This window comes from Cnephaeus nilssonii, assembly GCF_951640355.1.
Source record: "Cnephaeus nilssonii genome assembly, chromosome: 9".
Classification (NCBI taxonomy): Eukaryota; Metazoa; Chordata; class Mammalia; order Chiroptera; family Vespertilionidae; genus Cnephaeus; species Cnephaeus nilssonii.
Window position 1 is genome coordinate 25,994,963 of NC_137080.1, and position 18,872 is coordinate 26,013,834.

The window sequence follows — 18,872 nt, forward strand, 5'->3', positions numbered from 1 at the left end:
CCGACATTTAATTTTGTATCACGAGGGGCTAGCACAGTGCTTCACACAGAGGGCCCAGAAACTAGTTGTTGGACTGAACTAATCCTCATGCAAATCGCCAGTCTTCCATTAGCTGCCGATACTGTGGGTCACTTACAGGGACATGTTGAACTGTTAGGGACAGTGGAGCCCGTGAGCTCCAATCCCACTCTGCCCCCACAGACCTGTGTGACCTTGACAAAGGTGGCTGTCTTATAAAGAAAAGGAATGAATTGTCCATGTTTCTTGGGGGAAGGCTACTCAATTTGTGAAATTTCACTATGCATACGGAATTTCTTTGTCGTCCATTTCTTAGAAAGTCCATGGTGACTTGTGCCATATGTAGTTGAGCAGGAATATTCGCTTCCCTCTGCATCACTTGCTGTTCTGGTTGGGATCTTTTCTAATGGCCGTAAGATCCCTTTCTTCCCTCCTCAATTTGTATCAGAAATGCAGCCAAGAGGCTGCCTTGCGACCTGGGGCACACTTCCGCCAGTGGCCGCTTCGGCCGTGTCCCCCTGGCTGCACTGAGCCCCCGGGGCCGTCTTCTGACCGTGGGCACCTCCCTTTATGGTACACCTTCACCCTGCCCAGAGAGCTTAACACTGCTAGACATACTAATTATGTATTGGGTGAAAATTGCACGAATAAGGCAATTTCATAGAACTGACCATGAGGACAAGAATTGGAGTAAAGTGTCACATATTATCAGAAATAGATTGGTGCCAATTTTTTATAGTTGTGAATAATAATGATATCTGGTTCACTAAAATAGGGTGTGCATTTAAGTACTCAAGAACTGTTAGCTATTACTATTATTGAAATCAGTCAATATTTGATTTCTAGGAATTAGTATTACTGGCATCTTTTAGGCATGTCCCCACTGAGAAAAATGGGTACTTCCTGGGCACTTTACGGTGATGAATGAATACACTTTAAAGCAGATGTTAAATACAATGGAACACCTTTATTATGATTAGCAGCAGCTATTATAGGTGAATACCATCAATTGTCTTTTACTACAAGGAAATAACATTTACTGTGCAACAGGCATTTTATGGACAGGATTTATTTTTCCTTCGCAAGTGTTAAGTATGATATCCATGAGGAAACTGAGGCTTGAGGAGTTAGGTAATTTAACAAGTTCACAAAGAATGAGGTAGAATTAGATTAGAATTCTAATTCTAATCCAGGCCTCCCTGGTTGCAAAGTCTGTTTTCATTTGTCAATACTGATTAAGTTCAATGAACAGGGTTAGCTCTATGATATGAATAAATCACTATACTTAGTACATTATATTAGTAAGTACTAATAGTACTTTGACCAGAGGTAGATGTTGCCCTCTTGCTTTGAGGGCTTCATAGATCATGTCTGCCCAGTGTAACAGAATGCTTTACACCTGTCACACCGAGTGAAGTTTTGACAATATTATGCTCACCTTTAGTGCAGAGAGATGATACCAGCATTCCGAGCTTTCCTGAAGAGGCACGATAAAACCATTGTCACCAAAATGCTGAGGTAAGTTCTGAGGGAGAGCACAGCTGAGGCACCCCGAAGACCGGGCCTTCTTTGACCTTCGGAAAGAGACCAGGTTCCCTTCCCTCTGCCCCACACAGCCTGCCGGAGCTGCTCCTGTACCCATCCCGAAGGTTTGATGAGTATGTGCATCTTCTCTATGCTCTGAGGCTTCATACTCCTGCAGAACATGTGGACCGTGGCGACTTGACCACTGCAATTGACCAAATGAAAACATACAAAGGTTATATAGATCAGGTTGGTTGCTGACAAGAGTCTGTGTCCTTTAAAAACGCTACAATGCTTTTTTGGTAGTCTCACTCAAATTATTCAGCTTTTGAATGTGAAATCGTTGTGTTCAGAGATTTGGAGCACTACAGGCATCTATTTTAAGCCAAACAACATGACACAGAATGTTTTCAGAAAACTATACAAGTACAACAAAAGCTTTATTAATACGAAAGTTTGAAGAATGGGGTATTTGGATTGATTTTTCTAGAGGACTAAAAGAAAAAAAGTAAAATCCTTTTTTTTTTTGCGGAAAGAACTTAATGTATGAGATTTTCTGAACTAAGTCAGCATCTCAGAATGTGGTACTATCGTTTTGAACAATCCTTGTGATGAGCACTCTGCACGGGTCCAGGCTGAATGTAAACTGATAACATATTCTGCCCAGAAGATGCTTTTTGAATACAGTCTTGTCATTTGCCTCTTTGTTTTAAAACACTGGGTCCATGAAATTAGATTCTTATTATAATGTATGGAAATAGCAAGCCCTGTATCAAGTGCCATGAAATATTTTAAATCTATTTTTACGTATACATGTTTCACAATTTTATTTCCCTTAAAATCACTTTGTTTTCTAGATGAATCAACACTTCAATATGAAAGATCAGCTGTCAGACATACAGAGAATCATCTGGGGGTGCCCTGTACGTATTCTGATGTACTTGCTACATCTCATGCTCATGGATAAAACCGCATGTCATTGGCAAAAGGAGACATACAGATGTCCAATCAGCTAACATCTGTTGAATGCCTGCTATGTGCCTGGTGCTGCCAAGCCCTCACATTTCACATCCTTCTATCTGCAAGAATGCTAAGTGGGCTTGACCCCATCCCTTAACTTTTGTGCAGTCTTAGCTCCTTTCTTGGTACTACTGTGATCACGACCCCCTCTGAGGAAAGGGCCATGTATTCTATTGCTTCATATTTCTCTATGCATAGTACCTGGTTAGTATCTTGCACACTGAGGATACCTGAAACATCTTAGAAGCCCTCTGTTGGCTGTTCCCTATAACATCTGGTCCCATTCTACCTTTTCTTTTACTGCCCTGCCTACCACTTTATGAGCCAACCATACAGATCTACTCACAATTCTCCAGTAATGTCAGCCTCCCCTCACACAGTTGTGCTTTGCCCATACTCTTTCTTGAAAATGACCTTCCATTCCTACCCTGCTGGATAAACTCCTATTCATCCTTTACAAATCCAGTTCAATCATCATCTTCCTGTAGTTGCTCCCACAGTCTCCTGCTGGGAATTGCCCCTTTCTGGGTCTCGAACATCTGTCACATTTTATTACAATCCTTTATTCACAAGACTGGGAACTTTATCAGGTGTGAGCTATGTTTTACTTGTCTTCTAGAGTTTGGCATATAACAGGAGCTCGATACATGATATATTGAATTAAATTATTAATTGATTGGAGATGTTATTTTTATTTGGTCAAATTGGGGAAGCAAGATGGAGTTATTTTGTCATAACTTAGATCTGCATATTTTGGTAGGGAAAATGAAGTGGAGTTGATTGAATTACAAAAAGTTCAAAATCTTGGAACTTCCTCTCTAGATGACTGTTCACACCAAGTGACCATCTCCATGGCTACCGTACATCAGTGCAAGGGCCTGACTTCTTAATTTGTAACAATTCATTCCCTTCCTTTTCTTGATAGTTTACTTCTTATTTACCCCACTTCCACTTTATTTTTGATGCTAAGAAAATGTTTATAAATAAAACAATTTCAGTAGCTTAAGAAATTATATAACACCCTAAAATAAAGTTTTCATTGTTAATTCTGTGGTCTTTATCTAAAGAATGCCTATTTTATAAACAAAATCATTGGCTTTTTTATAATTGAACTGAGTTCTACTCAACACTTGCATTTTTTGGGATACAAAATGGTTCTGCAGTAGTGGGGCCTTTTATTTTCTAAAAATGTATGTGTCTGATTTTGGTTTTTATTTCATAGATTCTATCAGAAGTAAACAGATATCTGATTAGAGTCCAAGATGTAGCCCAACTTCACTGCTGTGATGAGGAAATAAGTTTCTATTTAAGGTAAACATCTAACTATCTTGCAGCTGTCACTGTGTCCTACTCACACCCTGTATCCTGTACAATGTCTGATATAGTAGAAGTTTACGATAATCTGTGTGTTGAACTGAAAAGTTACACACACCCCTCTGAGATGCTTTATCACCTTACGTGAATTCCAGGCAGCTACTGGGCAAATGGGAGAAAATAAATAGTTTCTGCCAGGACCATGAACTACACAGAAACAGAAATTCTAAAGTTAGTCACTTCCCTACTGAGAGATGATCCAAGTGTTGTGGGATATCACATGTATGATCTGCTCAACTATAAGAAAGAGAACACCAGTTTATCCTCAGATATTTACTGTGGTCAGTATTTAAAAGGTCTCACCATAAGATCACCATGATATTGAGGTCTCACCATATCTAATATGCACACTGCTCAGAGTAATGTATGAACAAAAGATGGGAGGGTGTCAATTTCCATAAACTAGCATCCAATTTTCTCCTGTGGAACAAAGATGGGCAATTTCTGTAAAGGGTCAGCTAGTAAACATTTAGGTGTTGCTGGCCAAATAATCTCTGTGGCAACTACCTAATTTAGTCATTGAAGTGCAAAGGCAGTTATATAACCTATATAACACATAACAGATACCATCTTTATGAACAATATAATACATAAATGAGTGTGGCTGGGTTCCAATAAAACTTCATTTACAAAAACAAGTGGTGGGGGTGCCTGGCTGGCATGGCTCAGTGGTTGAGCCTCGACCTATGAACAAGGAGGTCGCAGTTCAATCCCTGGTCAGGGCACATGCCTGGGTTTTGGGCTCGGTTCCCAGTAGGGAGTGTGCAGGAGGCAGCCTATCAATGATTCTCTCTCATCATTGGTGTTTCTATCTCTCTCACCCTCTCCCTTCCTCTCTGAAATCAATAAAAGAAATATATTTTTAAAAAATACACAAAAAACAAGTGGTGGGGCCAGTCTCTGCTTTAGGAAATTGTTTGCCAAACTGTGTTCTCAGTATTAATGGCAATGATGATGACTCAACAAATAGCAACCAAATACAGAGGGAATTAACTTCTTTAATTTGTCCAACTCCAATAAAAGAAAAAAAATGGTTTATCTGTTATTTCAATGAATATTTCAATTAATGTTTCCCAAAATCACAGGGTTGAGGTGGGGGATGATTGGAAATCAGTTCTCTCTCCTATTCCCCACCTAGAGTAACTCTTAAATGAAAATCAAATCACACAATTGTGTCACTTTTCTCATTGACACAGTTTTTGTTTTGTTTTGATTTTGTTGTTTTTGGTCAGCAGCAATAGAAGAGATACAATGATGGAAGGAGACCATCTGCCAAACCAGCAATTCTAAACACACCCGTGTAGTAGGAATGTGCTAGGAATTGCTCCAGTTTATTTCTTTTCTTAAATTGTTTAAAATTGATTTCAGAAAGGAAGGGAGAGGGAGAGTGAAATAGAAACATCAATGATGAGAGGGACTCATTGATTGGCTGCCTCCTGCACACCCCCTACTGAAGATTGAGCTGGAAACCCCAGGTATGTACCCTGACTGGGAATCGAACCATGCCATCCTGATTTATAGATCAATGCTCAACCACTGAGCCACACCAGCCAGGTTGCTCTAGTTTCTGATTACTAGAATTTATTTTACCTTCCTAGGATATATTTTACCTTAAACACTCTTCCTCTTTTTATGTAATTCCAAGTTTCTGACCTATATAATTTTCCTTCTCTCTGAAGAACTTGCTTTAACATTTCTTGCTAGGTGGGTCAATGAAGTCCTTCAATTTTTGTCTGAGAAAGTCTTTTGAAGGATAATTTTACTGGTTACAGAATTCTAGCTTAGTGGGCTTTTTCTTTCAACACTTATGTCACTCCACTGTCTTCTTCCTTGCATGTTTTTTGAACAGGAATCCAGTATAATTCTTATCCTTGCTCTTCTGTAAGTAGAGCATTTTATAATTCTCTAGGTCAAGATTTTATTTTTGTCTTTGATATTTTGGAGTTCGAATATGATATGCCTAGGTGTAGATTTTAAGTTTTTCATTCTTCCTAGACCTGTGATTTGGTGTCTGTCAATGATTTTGGAAAATTCTCAGCCATTATTACTTCAAATATTCCTTCTGCTCCTCTTCTCCAGCTGATATTCCTAGTGGACATTGTTACATCTTTTGTAATTGCCCCACACTTCTTGGATATTCTGTTTCTTTCTTTCCAATCTCTTTTCTCTCTGTTTTTCAGTTTGGTAAGTTTTATTAATGTATCTTGGCTCACTGATTCTTTCCTTAGCTATGTCTAGTCTGCTGATAAGGCTATCAAAGGAATTATTCATCTGTTAAGTGTTTCTGATTTCTAGAATTTCTTTTTAATTTCTCAACATTTTCATTTATATTTATATTACTCATCTGTTCTCGCATGCTATCCACTTTTTCCAATGGAGTCCTTATTTATCATACTTATCTTAAATTCAAAATCTCTACCATAGCTGAGTCTGGGGATTGAGCCTGCAACCCAGGCATGTGCCCTGACTGGGAATTGAACCAGTGGCTTCTTGGTTCATGGGTCAATATTCAACCACTGAGCAACACCTTCTGGGCTAAGCCTGTGTTTCTGTTGTCTATTTGCTGTAGCTGTGTTGTTAGAGGCTTCAGTTTTCTCTGATGTCCTTGTTTTTGTCTCCCTTGTAGTCCTGGGTTTTCTAGAGATCCTTTAAATGGAGTCTGAGCCTTGCTGTTCTTTCCAGCCGTAATCCCTTGTTATTATAAAGAATCCCATTGATGGTGATTTGGTCCGTTTATTAGTGAGCCTGTGCACCTGGGCTGTGCTTCTCAGGTGTTTTTTTGTTTTGTTTTGTTTTGTTTTGTTTTTTTGCCTCTCAGGTAAGACAGGGAAGCTAGAGGGAGCTGGAGTTGGGTATTTCCCTTCCCCAGTTGTCTAGGTTTTGGTAAAAGTTTCCCTGGAGGCAGTCTTTGTTAAGGAGAATAGCACTTTCTGGGGGTGTTTAAAAATGGTTACTTTTCTCTTCCCTATTGGGAGCAATGAGATTTTTCTTAGATTTTCACGGTAGGAACCTGGTGTGGCTCCTGGAGGTAAAACTGATGCAGCTAGGCCTCCAGGAGCTTTTAATTTCTTAACTAGCTCAGAGTCTACAGCAATTAGTCAATTACCCTTAAACTATTACCCAGTGCTGGCTCCAGTGTGCAGTTTCTGCGTCCAGTAAACTGTAACTCTCTGTATACACTGGTCTCTCCAGCTTTTAGGGCAGTGGTTTACCTTGTGACCTCAACTCTCTGATGGCTCTACGGAGAGTTGTTGATCAGAGTTTTTCAGCTTTTTTTTGTTGTTGTGAGGATGGACATGATGACTTTCAAGCTCTTTACATATGCAGCCAGAAACTGGAAGTCTCAATTATTAGAATTTAAACGTCTGTCTTTAGTGTTTCTACAACAGAGTACATTTGAGAATTTCAGGATAGTGAGATAATACTAATTATTTCAGACTCTAATTATGAGGTACACTTATATTTAAGTAGGCACTATCAATGATTTTCCAAACAATAAACATACAGTACATGTAATTTTACATATTTGAAATTAAAAGTAAATGCAAAATAGGATTACATTCCAAAAGATATCATAGAATAAGTATTCTGCAATCTTGTTTTCTGCCATTTTAGGAAATTACATGAAACTCAAGAAATGGCATTCCTATGATTCCCATTAGGGATTTCTACTTAGTGGAAACTCTGCTTATATTTATAGATACACTACCAACTCACATGAGTAGAATGCTTTACAGTTTACCATATATTTTAACTTCTCTCACTTGATATAATCTTTACAATCACTTGGTGAGGAAGGTAGGACTGGAACCATACTTATGGATGGGGAATCTGTACTTAAGCAAGTTGTCTGATATCACAGACTAACAAATGCTGGTCTAGAATTCAAGACCGGGTCCCAGTGCTCTAACCACTGATTAGACCAGCAGGTGGAAAGCTGAACTAAACCTTCCTCATAATAAACTTACCAATATAGCAGCAGTTGCTAAACAAATTACTAATAAAATCTGCCAAAGAGAATATAATATTTGCACTATAAATAAAAACTTTTGCTCTGGGTAGAGATGAAGTCAGAGTCTTTGTAGAGCTAGGAAAATTGGAGGTATTTGTCTTTCTGTGGTCATAGCCCACAGAGTTGGGGGTATATTAAACTTTTAGAATACATTATGCATTATTGTGTTTGGGTTTTTTTTCAGAAACACTGATTTTCATTTATGTGACTTTAAGCTTGATGATTTTTATTGTTTTCCCCTTCCCATAGGGTCTCCCCAAAGTTACAAAAATGGAGCCCTCTAGGACTGGTGAATAGAGCCTTAAATAACCGCTCCTCAGACCCAGAGTTTTCTTAAGGAAAAACCCTACTACAATGCCAAAAATGCATGGTTCTTCCCTTTTAGCTTTACCCAAAGGGACCTACAGTCATTTCCCAGGGCAACCATGCATTGAGGAAAGGGAAAGAACCTAGACCTCTCAGGGATACTTAACTCTGGCTCTGAATTTATTCTTTTCCTGGGGACCCAAAAAGTGACTATGATTCACCAGAGTGGGATGATGGGTGAGGTGACAGTATTGGCTCAGGTTAGCTTACAGAACCAATGGTTTACTGATGTCTGTTCATGCTAAAGGTTATGTTCTGAAAATTCCTTTTAAAGTTTTATGTATTTACTAGAGGCCCAGTGCATGATTGAATCATGCAAGTGTAGGGTCCCCTACACACTTTCGCTTTCGATCGTGGGGGAGCTGGGTGCCTGTCTGCTGGTGCCGGAGCGGACAGGCACCCAGCTCCCCCGCTTTTGATGGTCCGCGGCGGGACATCAGCTCGCTGCCCCAGAGGCCCCTTCTGTGCTGCAGCACAGCCATGGCACAGATGCTGAGCTCGCGCCGCCGCTGGCAACGCGAGCTCAGCGTCCCGTTGGCCCAATCGGCTACCCCGGCTACCCCGAGTCCCGCCCCCTGCACCTCCCGCTGGCCCAATCGTGGGCATAGTGGAGTGATGGTAATTTACATATTACCATTTTATTAGGTAGGATAGAAGTTGGGTACTTTGTCTATAAAAGTTGAGTACATTGTGTTTCAGGCCGGCTAATGCAATAAACAACAAAATGCTTCTAGAATGGTATTACGAATTTAAACTATAGTAGACCTGTTTCATCTTGCTGAGACATTGAACCTATTTGTGAACAAGCAAAAAAAAAAAAAAAAAAAAATCCTATTCAAGTTCAGGGAAAATACTCTAACCTTAGAGTTGATTCTTTTGCATATGAGTAGAAGCAGTTTTCTGAAACTCTACTAGGATCCATAGTTTCCATTTCAGTGGCTCTATTATATCAACGAGAAAGGTGAAATTATTTGCTTTTGCATATGGAATTAAGATTTTTTAGAAAAGATTCTGATTTTTTTTGGTCTTTGGATGAAAATTATTGGAGATCTTGGCCTTAATTTAGCAAATTGCTTTTTAAAAGCTTCTTCTCCCTAGATAAAACTCAGATTTATATGTATTTTAAATAGCACTCTAATAATCAGATTGAAATAAAAACTTATTTGTATGTTTATCTTTTCCTGCTCCTGTTCTCAGATTACAAGTGACCTCAACTCCCAACTCAGTTAATATGCCTGCTCCTTCCCTTCCTTCCCTGAGCCAACCACCCACGGGGTCCAAGTGGTCACAAAATTGGAATTCTCATTCATTTACCTCTACTCTCGATGTTGTTCCTTCCAAAGCAAAATAAATAAATAAATAAATAAATAAATAAATAAATAAATAAATAAATGAAACAACCATTTACCATAGCAAACATCCCTTTCAGAACCACTTCTTTAAAGCACTCTTGTAGGTACCTTCTTGACTAATTCACATAAAAAAGCAAACTTTTATTATAGCTTTCAACATTTTTCTAAGTTGGTATAATAGAGGAAATAACTGTTCTTATCAATGATATAGTAAAAGTATTGCCACAAAGGGGCAAGAATACGGATGGAGTTCTTTTGCCTATTTGAAGCGGCCTTTCACTGCATATCACCCATCACATATTCTTGAAATGCACCCACTGCCTTTCTTGCTTCCTTTCTTTCATACTCAGTTCTATTTGATCCATTATTGTCAATTGTCTATATCAACTTGATTAGAACATTATTTCTTGCAAGGTATCAGTATACGTGCAGCATCCCACTCCTTCCAGCTGGAGTTATAACCAGAGATGGGAAGGAAATATATGAGAGTTGGCTCTAGGGATTGGATGACCATATTACCCATCCACGCAACCAACACGACCTGAACTTCCTAACACTTGTTCAATAGCTGAACCTGAGGTATATAGTACTCTTCAGAAATGTTGAACTCCCTCATCCAGTCCTCTGCCCAGATTATAGGATGGTTGTAACTGGTAAGTGCCTCACTACTCAGTATGGCCTGCTTACCAACATACCCAGGGCGCTTTAGAAATAGAGTCTCAGGCTACTCTAGCTCTATTAAATTAGAATTTGCATTTTAACAAAATCTCCAAGTAACTCAAATGCACATTAAAATTTGTACTATGTACAAGTCAGAGACATCTGTCACATGAAGTAGACTCTAAATATGAAATATAGCAGCTTCTATGGAGAACAATCTGGAAGTCTTTGATTAAAATGAATACACCCTTTCACCAATCAATCCTACCCTTGGTAATCCTATGATAGAATCGCACATGTAAGAAATTTATTTCTATATAAGGATCAGTTTATTCCAACATTGCTCAGAGTGGCAATAAAGAACAAGTGAAATGAGAGGAAGGGAGGAGACCCAAACCTGTAAACAAAGCAAATGTCCATCAAAAAGGGATGGCCCATCAAAAGTCGACGAGTTGAATAAATAATGGTCTATCTACACCATAAAGTATTATTTACCTACTAAAAAGAATTAATTAAAGCCATAGCAGTTCACTTGATTTCCATTCCCAGGTGAGAAAAGCAGGAAAAAGTGTGAATAATATTACCATTTTTGTAAAATAATGGCAAACTACCTAGATGTGTATATATGTTCATCTATGTGATTCCTGGACAGATAAAATAGGACATATATGTACTAGCTTAGTATCTAGGGTGATCTAAGTGGAGGGATGTGATGTCACTTTACATTTATTAAAACTGTATGTGAATCTAAATTGACAAATTAAAAGTTAAACAGAAAGGGGTGAAAGTAAAAATAAGAGGTTTCCTCTGAACAAGCTAGTAGATTGACTCCCTTCCTCAGAGTAACCAAGGGTTGCTTGATACTTCTAAGAGAAAATAAATTTTTGGTAACCCTCCATCAAAACATTGAGCTTGCTTTACTTCGCCACTCCTGGTGGGGTGGGCCTCCCCCAAGCTCCTCCCTGGATGCCACTTGATGCTCGGTTGAGTACTTACACCACCCATTTAGCATACAGTGACACTACCTGACCGGCTCCAACAACAGAACAGCAAAGAGGGTAACAATCAGATGGAGGCTGTGGACACCACATTTTGCCTGTTGATACACATGTATGTCTACATTTGACCCTGGTGGCAACCTCAGTGAAAATCAAGAGCTACTTAATTCTAACCTATCATACTCATGAGGTTACACATCCATTTCCCTCCCTCCAATTGAAATTAGAAATTAGTATTTTCTACCAGCAGTTCAATGCTTTCTACTTAAGACACCTTGAGCCTCACTAATTCTTCACCCCAACCTGTTACCCTTAAACATGAAACCAAAAAATTATTTTCCTTAGGTCGCCCAAATATATCATATACAAAATATCAAATTTGACAAAAGTTTAAAAACACAGCTTTAGCATGATGCATGTTATAAAGGAGGGAAAGCTGAATGTTCACTTTCCCCACTTTGCATGTGGAACGCTTCTCAAAAGTGCCCCTTCTGCATTTTAACACAGGCTCTATGAACACACCCGAGACCTCGGTCTTTTCCTCTTCAACGATGCACTGCTTGTTGCTAGTCGGAGCACATCTCACACTCCATTTGAAAGAACTTCAAAATCAACCTACCAGTTCATTGCATCAGTAGCCCTTCATAGGTTACTCGTAGAAGATATTCCAGATTCCAAATGTATGTATTCTTTTCCTCCCAAGACTTTAATACCTTTGGAAAGCTATATTATGTAGTAAAGCTCATTAACTATTACAACAGAAAAGTGGGAAAAAGACTGGAACTATACTTTGCAGTTTGCAAATACCGTATTTTCCAGCGTATAAGACGACTTTTTAACCCAGGAAAATCTTCTATACGCCCAGTCGTCTTATATGCCGGAAAATATGGTAATTCCCCAAATATTTTTAGGATTTCATTCATGTAAATTTTCATCTACTTGAAAGAGCAAAAGAAGGGAATGCTGGCATTGTCAGACATGGACTCTAGACATTAAGATGTTTCAAAATTCACAAAGGGGCATGACTCCACATCATCACAAGGGATTCTTTGAAGTAGCCTGAGAAGGATGGGAGCCCCTAACCACTACCCCGCTACCATATACTGCCTATGGATGTTACAATTGTAGACTTTTATCTATTATTTTTCCATTCTACTAGAAATGTGATTATTACATATTTGACTGTACCTTTTCTTAAATTCACATTGAAATTGCGAGTAAAGAAGGAATAAATCAATAGATTTGCAAAGGAAGTTCAGTAACAAACATTGCATTCATAATAACCTCAATAGAAATAGCATCCTGCCGAAACCGGTTTGGCTCAGTGGATAGAGCGTCGGCCTGCGGACTGAAAGGTCCCAGGTTCGATTCCGGTCAAGGGCATGTACATTGGTTGCAGGCATATCCCCAGTAGGGGGTGTGCAGGAGGCAGCTGATCGATGTTTCTCTCTCATCGATGTTTCTAGCTCTCTATTCCCTCTCCCTTCCTCTCTGTAAAAAAGCAATAAAATATATTTAAAAAAAAAGAAATAGCATCTTGCCTAATAAAAGAGTAATATGCAAACTGACCGTACCTTCGCTATGCCCACCAGCCACTCAGAGCGAGTATGCAAATAAACCCAACCAAGATGGCTACAGCCACAGAGAGCAGGAGGGAGGCTTAGGTTTCCCAGGCAACAGAGGAACCAAGCTTTCCGCCCACCCTTGCCGGCCTAAGCCTCTGCTCCAGGCTACAAAGTTTCAATTATAAGAGGTAAACAAATTCCAGATACCAGGGCCTCCGCTTGGGTCGCCAGGGGGCGTGGATGGCCTGCAAACCACCACAGGCCCCTCGCTCAGGCCGCCCCATGCCCCAAGGGAACCCCCACCCTGACCCGGGACACCCTTCAGGGCAAACCAGCTGCCCCCCACCCGTGCACCAGGCCTCTATCCTATCTAATAAAAGAGTAATATGCAGATTGACCATCACTCCAACACACAATATGGCTGCCCCCATGTGGTCAAAGATCCTGCCCCCATGTGGACACAAGATGGCCACCACAAGATGGCCACCACAAGATGGCCAGCAGGGGAGGGCAGTTGAGAGGGACCAGGCCTGCAAAGGAGGGCAGTTGGAGGCGATCAACCCTACAGGGGAGGGCAGTTAGGGGTGACCAGGCCAGCAGAGGAGGGAAGTTGGGGGCAAACAGGCTGGCAGGGGAGCAGTTAGGCATCAATCAGGCTGGCAGGCAGAAGCAGTTAGGGGCAATCAGGAAGGCAGGCAGGCGAGCAGTTGAGAGCCAGCAGTCCTGGATTGTGAGAGGGATGTCCGACTGCCCGTTTAGGCCCGATCCCCGGTGGGATCGGGCCTAAACGGGCAGTCGGACATCCCTTGAGGGGTCCCAGATTGGATAAGGTGCAGGCTGGGCTGAGGGACACCCCACTCTTCGTGCACGAATTTCATGCACCGGGCCTCTAGTCTATAATAATAAAAGCGTAATATGCTAATTAGACCAGACGTTCTTCCGGACCACCATTCAGATGAAGCCGGGGCTGCAAGGGAAGCCTGGGGTCCCTGCCAGTGGCTGGAGGGAAGCCCGGGTCCCGGGTGCCAGAGGGAAGGAAGCTGGTGCCAGCAGCTGGGGAAAGGAAGGCCTACTCTTGCACAAATTTCATGCATCGGGCCTCTAGTTTGTTATAAAAACAATTTTGACTTAAAACCTAAACCAACTGTGCCTATTTTTAGTTTTCCTACCCTCTACTACTGAAAGGACCAATCTCTTTCTTATGTTTCTGTTAGGCCAGACAACCTGAATGGAGCACTGTCATTCCAGTATTTTTCATTGCATGTAAAGACAGGACTCAAGGTTAAAGTGGAACCAAGATTTCTGAGAAAAAATTAATCTAAAAAGAATTGCTTCTCATTAGCTTCAGTCTCATTTTAAATATGAGTCTGATAAAAAAAGAAAACCAAGTGTGGGAATAAATATTTCCACCTACAAGACACACTCAGATAAAATGGGTTACCTATAACCACTGGGTATGTTTAAAAGTGTATGACTCCCCTTAATTAGCTATGCCCTATGTTAAAATATCATCATGTACCCTAATAGATAGTGGCCATTCAGCTACGTAGTTGCCTTAATTCTGTCATCAGCCCTCATACCAAAGTTGTCTAGGTCTAGCTTTCCACATCTCCATCTATAACTCTCAGTGAAGACCTTTACAAGTTCCAGTTCTTTCTGGAGTGGCTAAGGCAAGGATTTAAATAACATTAAATATCTATCACTTAGTCTTTAAGTATAATTGCTAATTAAAACCAGTTATAATATAAAGACAATATTATTTTAGATGTCATATATTTGAGTTATTCTAAACTTGTTATATCCTAAACTGTATTTGTTTGAATTCCTTTTAGTATTCAAAATATTCTTATAGATAGAAGACACTGGTCAATTCTTGAATTTTAAACAATTTCTCCTTTTGATTGTTACCTGCAAAGATTAATTAGTGAACCTCAAATATTTTCACAGATATCAAGAATGCCTTTATTCTTCAAGGTCCAAAACATGAATGGATTTGTGCCACAGAAGCTGAAGATGACAAGTTCCTATGGTTGTCAGTACTCCTAAATACAATAAAAAGTACCATGGAGAAGTGAGACTGGACTTTAAGAAAACACCAGGGCTGCCAATTCTCCTGGCAAAGATAGACATGTATTTTTTGTTCCATGCGAGGATGGTCCATAAGTTTCCTCCTAACTTTTAAACTTTAGCATCTGTGTTCAAGGATGTGAAATGTACAATAAGAACAAGTTGAGTCCAAGATTTTTGAACCACCTCTTTTGGTAGTTATTTTTCATGGACACTATTAGAGTTACTTAACTGACAAAACCTAAGACAGAACAAGCATATTGTACATTTAAAGTTTTCTTTTACAATCTAGTAAAAAATAAAATCAGAATGAAATTTCTTAAATGATCAGTCTAGAGAAATATTTCAACTTGTTAGTGATTTATCAATCATTTTTAACATTTTCATGAATTAATTTAAAATATGTATAGGAAATATAAATGGCAATTTACTCAGTAACTTGTCACATCTATCCTTAATATGAATGTATTCTCCCAGAGAGCATTAAAAACATACCACTACAAAGTACTAAAAAGTTTTCTTTAATTTTTAAATGTTCTTCAATTGCTAAATAAAATTCTTAGATCTTCCAAATAAAAAGCTTTAACATTTTGTGACATTGTTAAATTGAAAAGCTGTTGGAAAAAAACAACAACACTTTTAAAAAAAGAAAAATAAATGGAAGCCTACCAAAACTTACCTGTAATGGAATTTAGTTGAATAAAAATAAAGAAATGAAGACAAGTCTATTTCAAAACAGAGAAACAGCAAAATAGGTGTTGAGCAGTTTTCTGCACCGTTCTTTAATGTCTTCATTTATGTATTTAACAAACTGAAGCCATAACCTTTTAGGTACTTGGAAACTTTAGCTGATATATGTAGTAAAAGTATTTTTATTTAGTTAATGGTAGATAAAAGGTATATTAATCTAGGAAGCTTTTGGTTGTCAGCTTCCTTTTAGTTTCATATTCTCCTGTAAGGTAATACAATCTACTAGTACACTATAGGATTGTGAACTAGGCTATTTGAAACATTTTTTTTTCCAACAATGAAAATATAAATTGCTTCTAATTATTAAAAATTTAAATTCTTGTTAAAATTGTATAAAACTTTAAAATATTATTTCATTAGTGTCAAACCACACTTTTGATATATCCATGCAGCTTAATATGTATGATCCCACAGACAGAATAAACCATTAAAGCAGTGGTTCTCAACCTTTCTAATGCCGCGACCCTTTAATACAGTTCCTCATGTTGTGGTGACCCCCAACCATAAAATTATTTTCACTGCTACTTCATAACTGTAATTTTGCTACTGTTATGAATCGTAATGTAAATATCTGTGTTTTCCGATGGTCTTAGGCGACCCACAGGTTGAGAACCGCTAGCAGGGTCGCCTAAGACCATCGGAAAACACAGATATTTACATTACGATTCATAACAGTAGCAAAATTTACAGTTATGAAGTAGCAACAAAAATAATTTTATGGTTGGGGGTCACCACAACATGAGGAACTGTATTAAAGGGTTGCGGCATTAGAAAGGTTGAGAACCACTGCATTAAAGGGAACATCTGCCATTAGTCAGCCATGAATGCAAATTTACAAATATGACCAAAATGTATATATATCATGTGGTCTGAAACAAATCCTAAGACAGTGTATCATCCTGAATAGGGCACACTTCGGAAACTCCATTAATAGGAAAAACCTGTCTACATGGCAAAAGAGTGAGTGACAAGACAGCTGAAGATAAACTAGAGATCCTAAGACATTTCTATTTATTTTGTGAATAATTAATGTCCTCAGAAGTTTTAAAACATATTACTTGAAAATAATCTCTGTGGAGACTGATGAGTATAAGCTTTTAATTGAGAGTTAAGTGTATAAGTCATGCAAAAAGCAGTGATGTTTGCAAGTGGATGGTACTTAGGTTGTTTGTGAAAGTGTTGGCTCAACACTTTCCCTTCAACTTTTAGGGTATAATTAAGAAAGGTCTATCTTCATAGCTATTTCATATGTGTGAATGCTGCTGAATTAAAATCTCACACAAACAATTTTAAGTTACTGGTGAAACTGATCAAATTTTCATAAAGAAAATAATATAGAACCTGAGCCCCAAGTTGACACAGAGAACGCTGAAAATACCAAGGACTCCAGAGAATGTTGATTACTGCAGAGTTTATGGTTAAAGAAGGTCTTATCCAACTCAATTCTTTCAAATAAAAATTTTAAAAAGGAAACTAATTTTAAAGAATTTTACGTATGTAGATGCTTTATGTGAAACATTTAACTTAAGAGAAGACAAACTGAATTTACTTAATTTTGTCTCCTTTTGCAAATAAGCTTGAGATGTAAAAAGAAACCCATTCTGTAAATCAAATCAGTGTGACGTTTTGGCCACATAAGTCTAATGGACCAATGTTATGTATTACTGATGCTTTGGAATAACAAGGGTGGGCTGTGCCAACAAACACAATATACCCTCGAGAAAAAGTCATCCTGACCCTTTTATTGTTGAAATTAAAAAATAAAAGATACTTAAATACAATGGTGAACATAGAGGGCAAAACAGAATCAAAATTTAATGTTGAGTTAAGCAGTGAGCTGAATGTTTGGGCCTCCAAATTGGCTTGAACTCAAAACTGCTTAAAAATGGGTATGTTCACAGTTAACGGCAATTGGCTTATAGGTGAGAGAATGGTCGAAGTTGTTCCAGTTGAACTTCCAGGGAAATTCTCTCCTCAAGAACATCCTGAAAAAGATGCAAAGCCAAGTTATGTTTCAACATCTATAAAAATTAAGGCACATCTAACAACAGCTCTGCATCAAAAAAACAATTTAAATTTGTTAAGAAAACAAAGGGACAGCTGTTCATTTTTTAAAAAAAAGACACTTTAGAAATGTTTCTTTATGTATGTAATATTAAAATATGCTATTAAAATATTTTTATTATATAAATCAGGGTAATAAAATGTTTTTTTGTTGTTTAATTATTAGAAAAGCCAATATTTGCAAATGATGGTGAAAAGGAAAATGGGGGGGCTTACAACCTAGTTCAGTATCTGGTTAAAACTGTAGTCTTACTTCTTCACTCTGACTTGAGCAGAGCTGCAGAGCCTAACCCCAGGGCCCCGCCAAGACTGACGGGTGGAGCTGCGGGGACCCTCAGGGGCCAGCCACGGTAGGAGTTACATAGGTCAGAGCCTCCCCACGTGTTCAGTTTAGGCTTTGCATCCGGAATTGCCCTGGACTAGCAGATCTGCGAAATAAAGGTTAAACTTTCCTCCCTCAGAGTGCTGGCTGATTGTTCTCCATGCGTTCTGCCACAACAATGGCTATTATGTGTGAATCCTATTCCCTGCAATAACTGTAGATAAGTTAACTAACATAGAGTCTTTCCCCTGGTGATTACATCTGGTTATAGCAATGCCTGAACCTCATTTTGAGTTTGTTTCACAAAGAATAAACTTATTTTGCAATAGAATTTCTAATCACTGTTGATTTTGAGCAGTCTTTGCAGATAGCCAGCAAATTTTAATTTATCTACTTTCCTTCCCTCCCCCTATCCCCCATAATACCAATAGTATTTCAACCAGAACTACCTTTCCCTATTTGGTACCATACTTCCTATTTTCTGTTCTCAGAAATAATGAGAAGGGTGATTCTTAAAATGGCTCCTATATACATGTTTCTATGGTTTTCTTTAGTTCTTCAGAAAAACACCTATGAACAAAATTTTCGTCTTCAGTTTGGTATTAGCAAGCTTGTCCTTAGTTTTATACTCTTACTTTACAACAAACCAAATTTATAATCATAGACCAACTATGTCTTCTTGATCAAAGAATTTTGCAAGAATATCATTCATTCAACAGACATTTATCTAATGCCTAAAGCGATATTATGATTTATAAGAAATAATACGTTTGTCATTCA

At 38.6% G+C, this 18,872-nt stretch overlaps 2 protein-coding genes across 8 annotated transcripts in view; one reads left to right on the forward strand and one right to left on the reverse strand.

Moving 5' to 3' along the window:
• ECT2L (epithelial cell transforming 2 like) overlaps positions 1-14,964 on the forward strand; it is a gene marked incomplete at both ends in the record, with an annotated part of 57,262 nt that extends 42,298 nt beyond the window's left edge. The window contains 6 exons of the mRNA XM_079781114.1: positions 1,463-1,536; positions 1,635-1,791; positions 2,400-2,465; positions 3,785-3,873; positions 11,832-12,004; positions 14,837-14,964. Of these exons, the coding sequence (XP_079637240.1) occupies positions 1,463-1,536; positions 1,635-1,791; positions 2,400-2,465; positions 3,785-3,873; positions 11,832-12,004; positions 14,837-14,964 (687 nt within the window). The remainder of the gene's footprint in view (positions 1-1,462; positions 1,537-1,634; positions 1,792-2,399; positions 2,466-3,784; positions 3,874-11,831; positions 12,005-14,836) is intronic.
• A 1,477-nt stretch (positions 14,965-16,441) lies between these two features.
• REPS1 (RALBP1 associated Eps domain containing 1) overlaps positions 16,442-18,872 on the reverse strand; it is a 73,727-nt gene continuing 71,296 nt past the window's right edge. For 2 of the 7 annotated variants that reach the window (XM_079781107.1, XM_079781108.1), the window contains exon 20: positions 16,443-17,691. In XM_079781107.1, coding sequence (XP_079637233.1) covers positions 17,623-17,691 — 69 coding nt within the window. In that variant the 3' untranslated portion in view covers positions 16,443-17,622. Of the gene's footprint in view, positions 17,692-18,872 lie in introns of all 7 variants that reach the window. The other 5 variants (XM_079781106.1, XM_079781105.1, XM_079781110.1 and 2 more) reach the window with 3 other exon arrangements.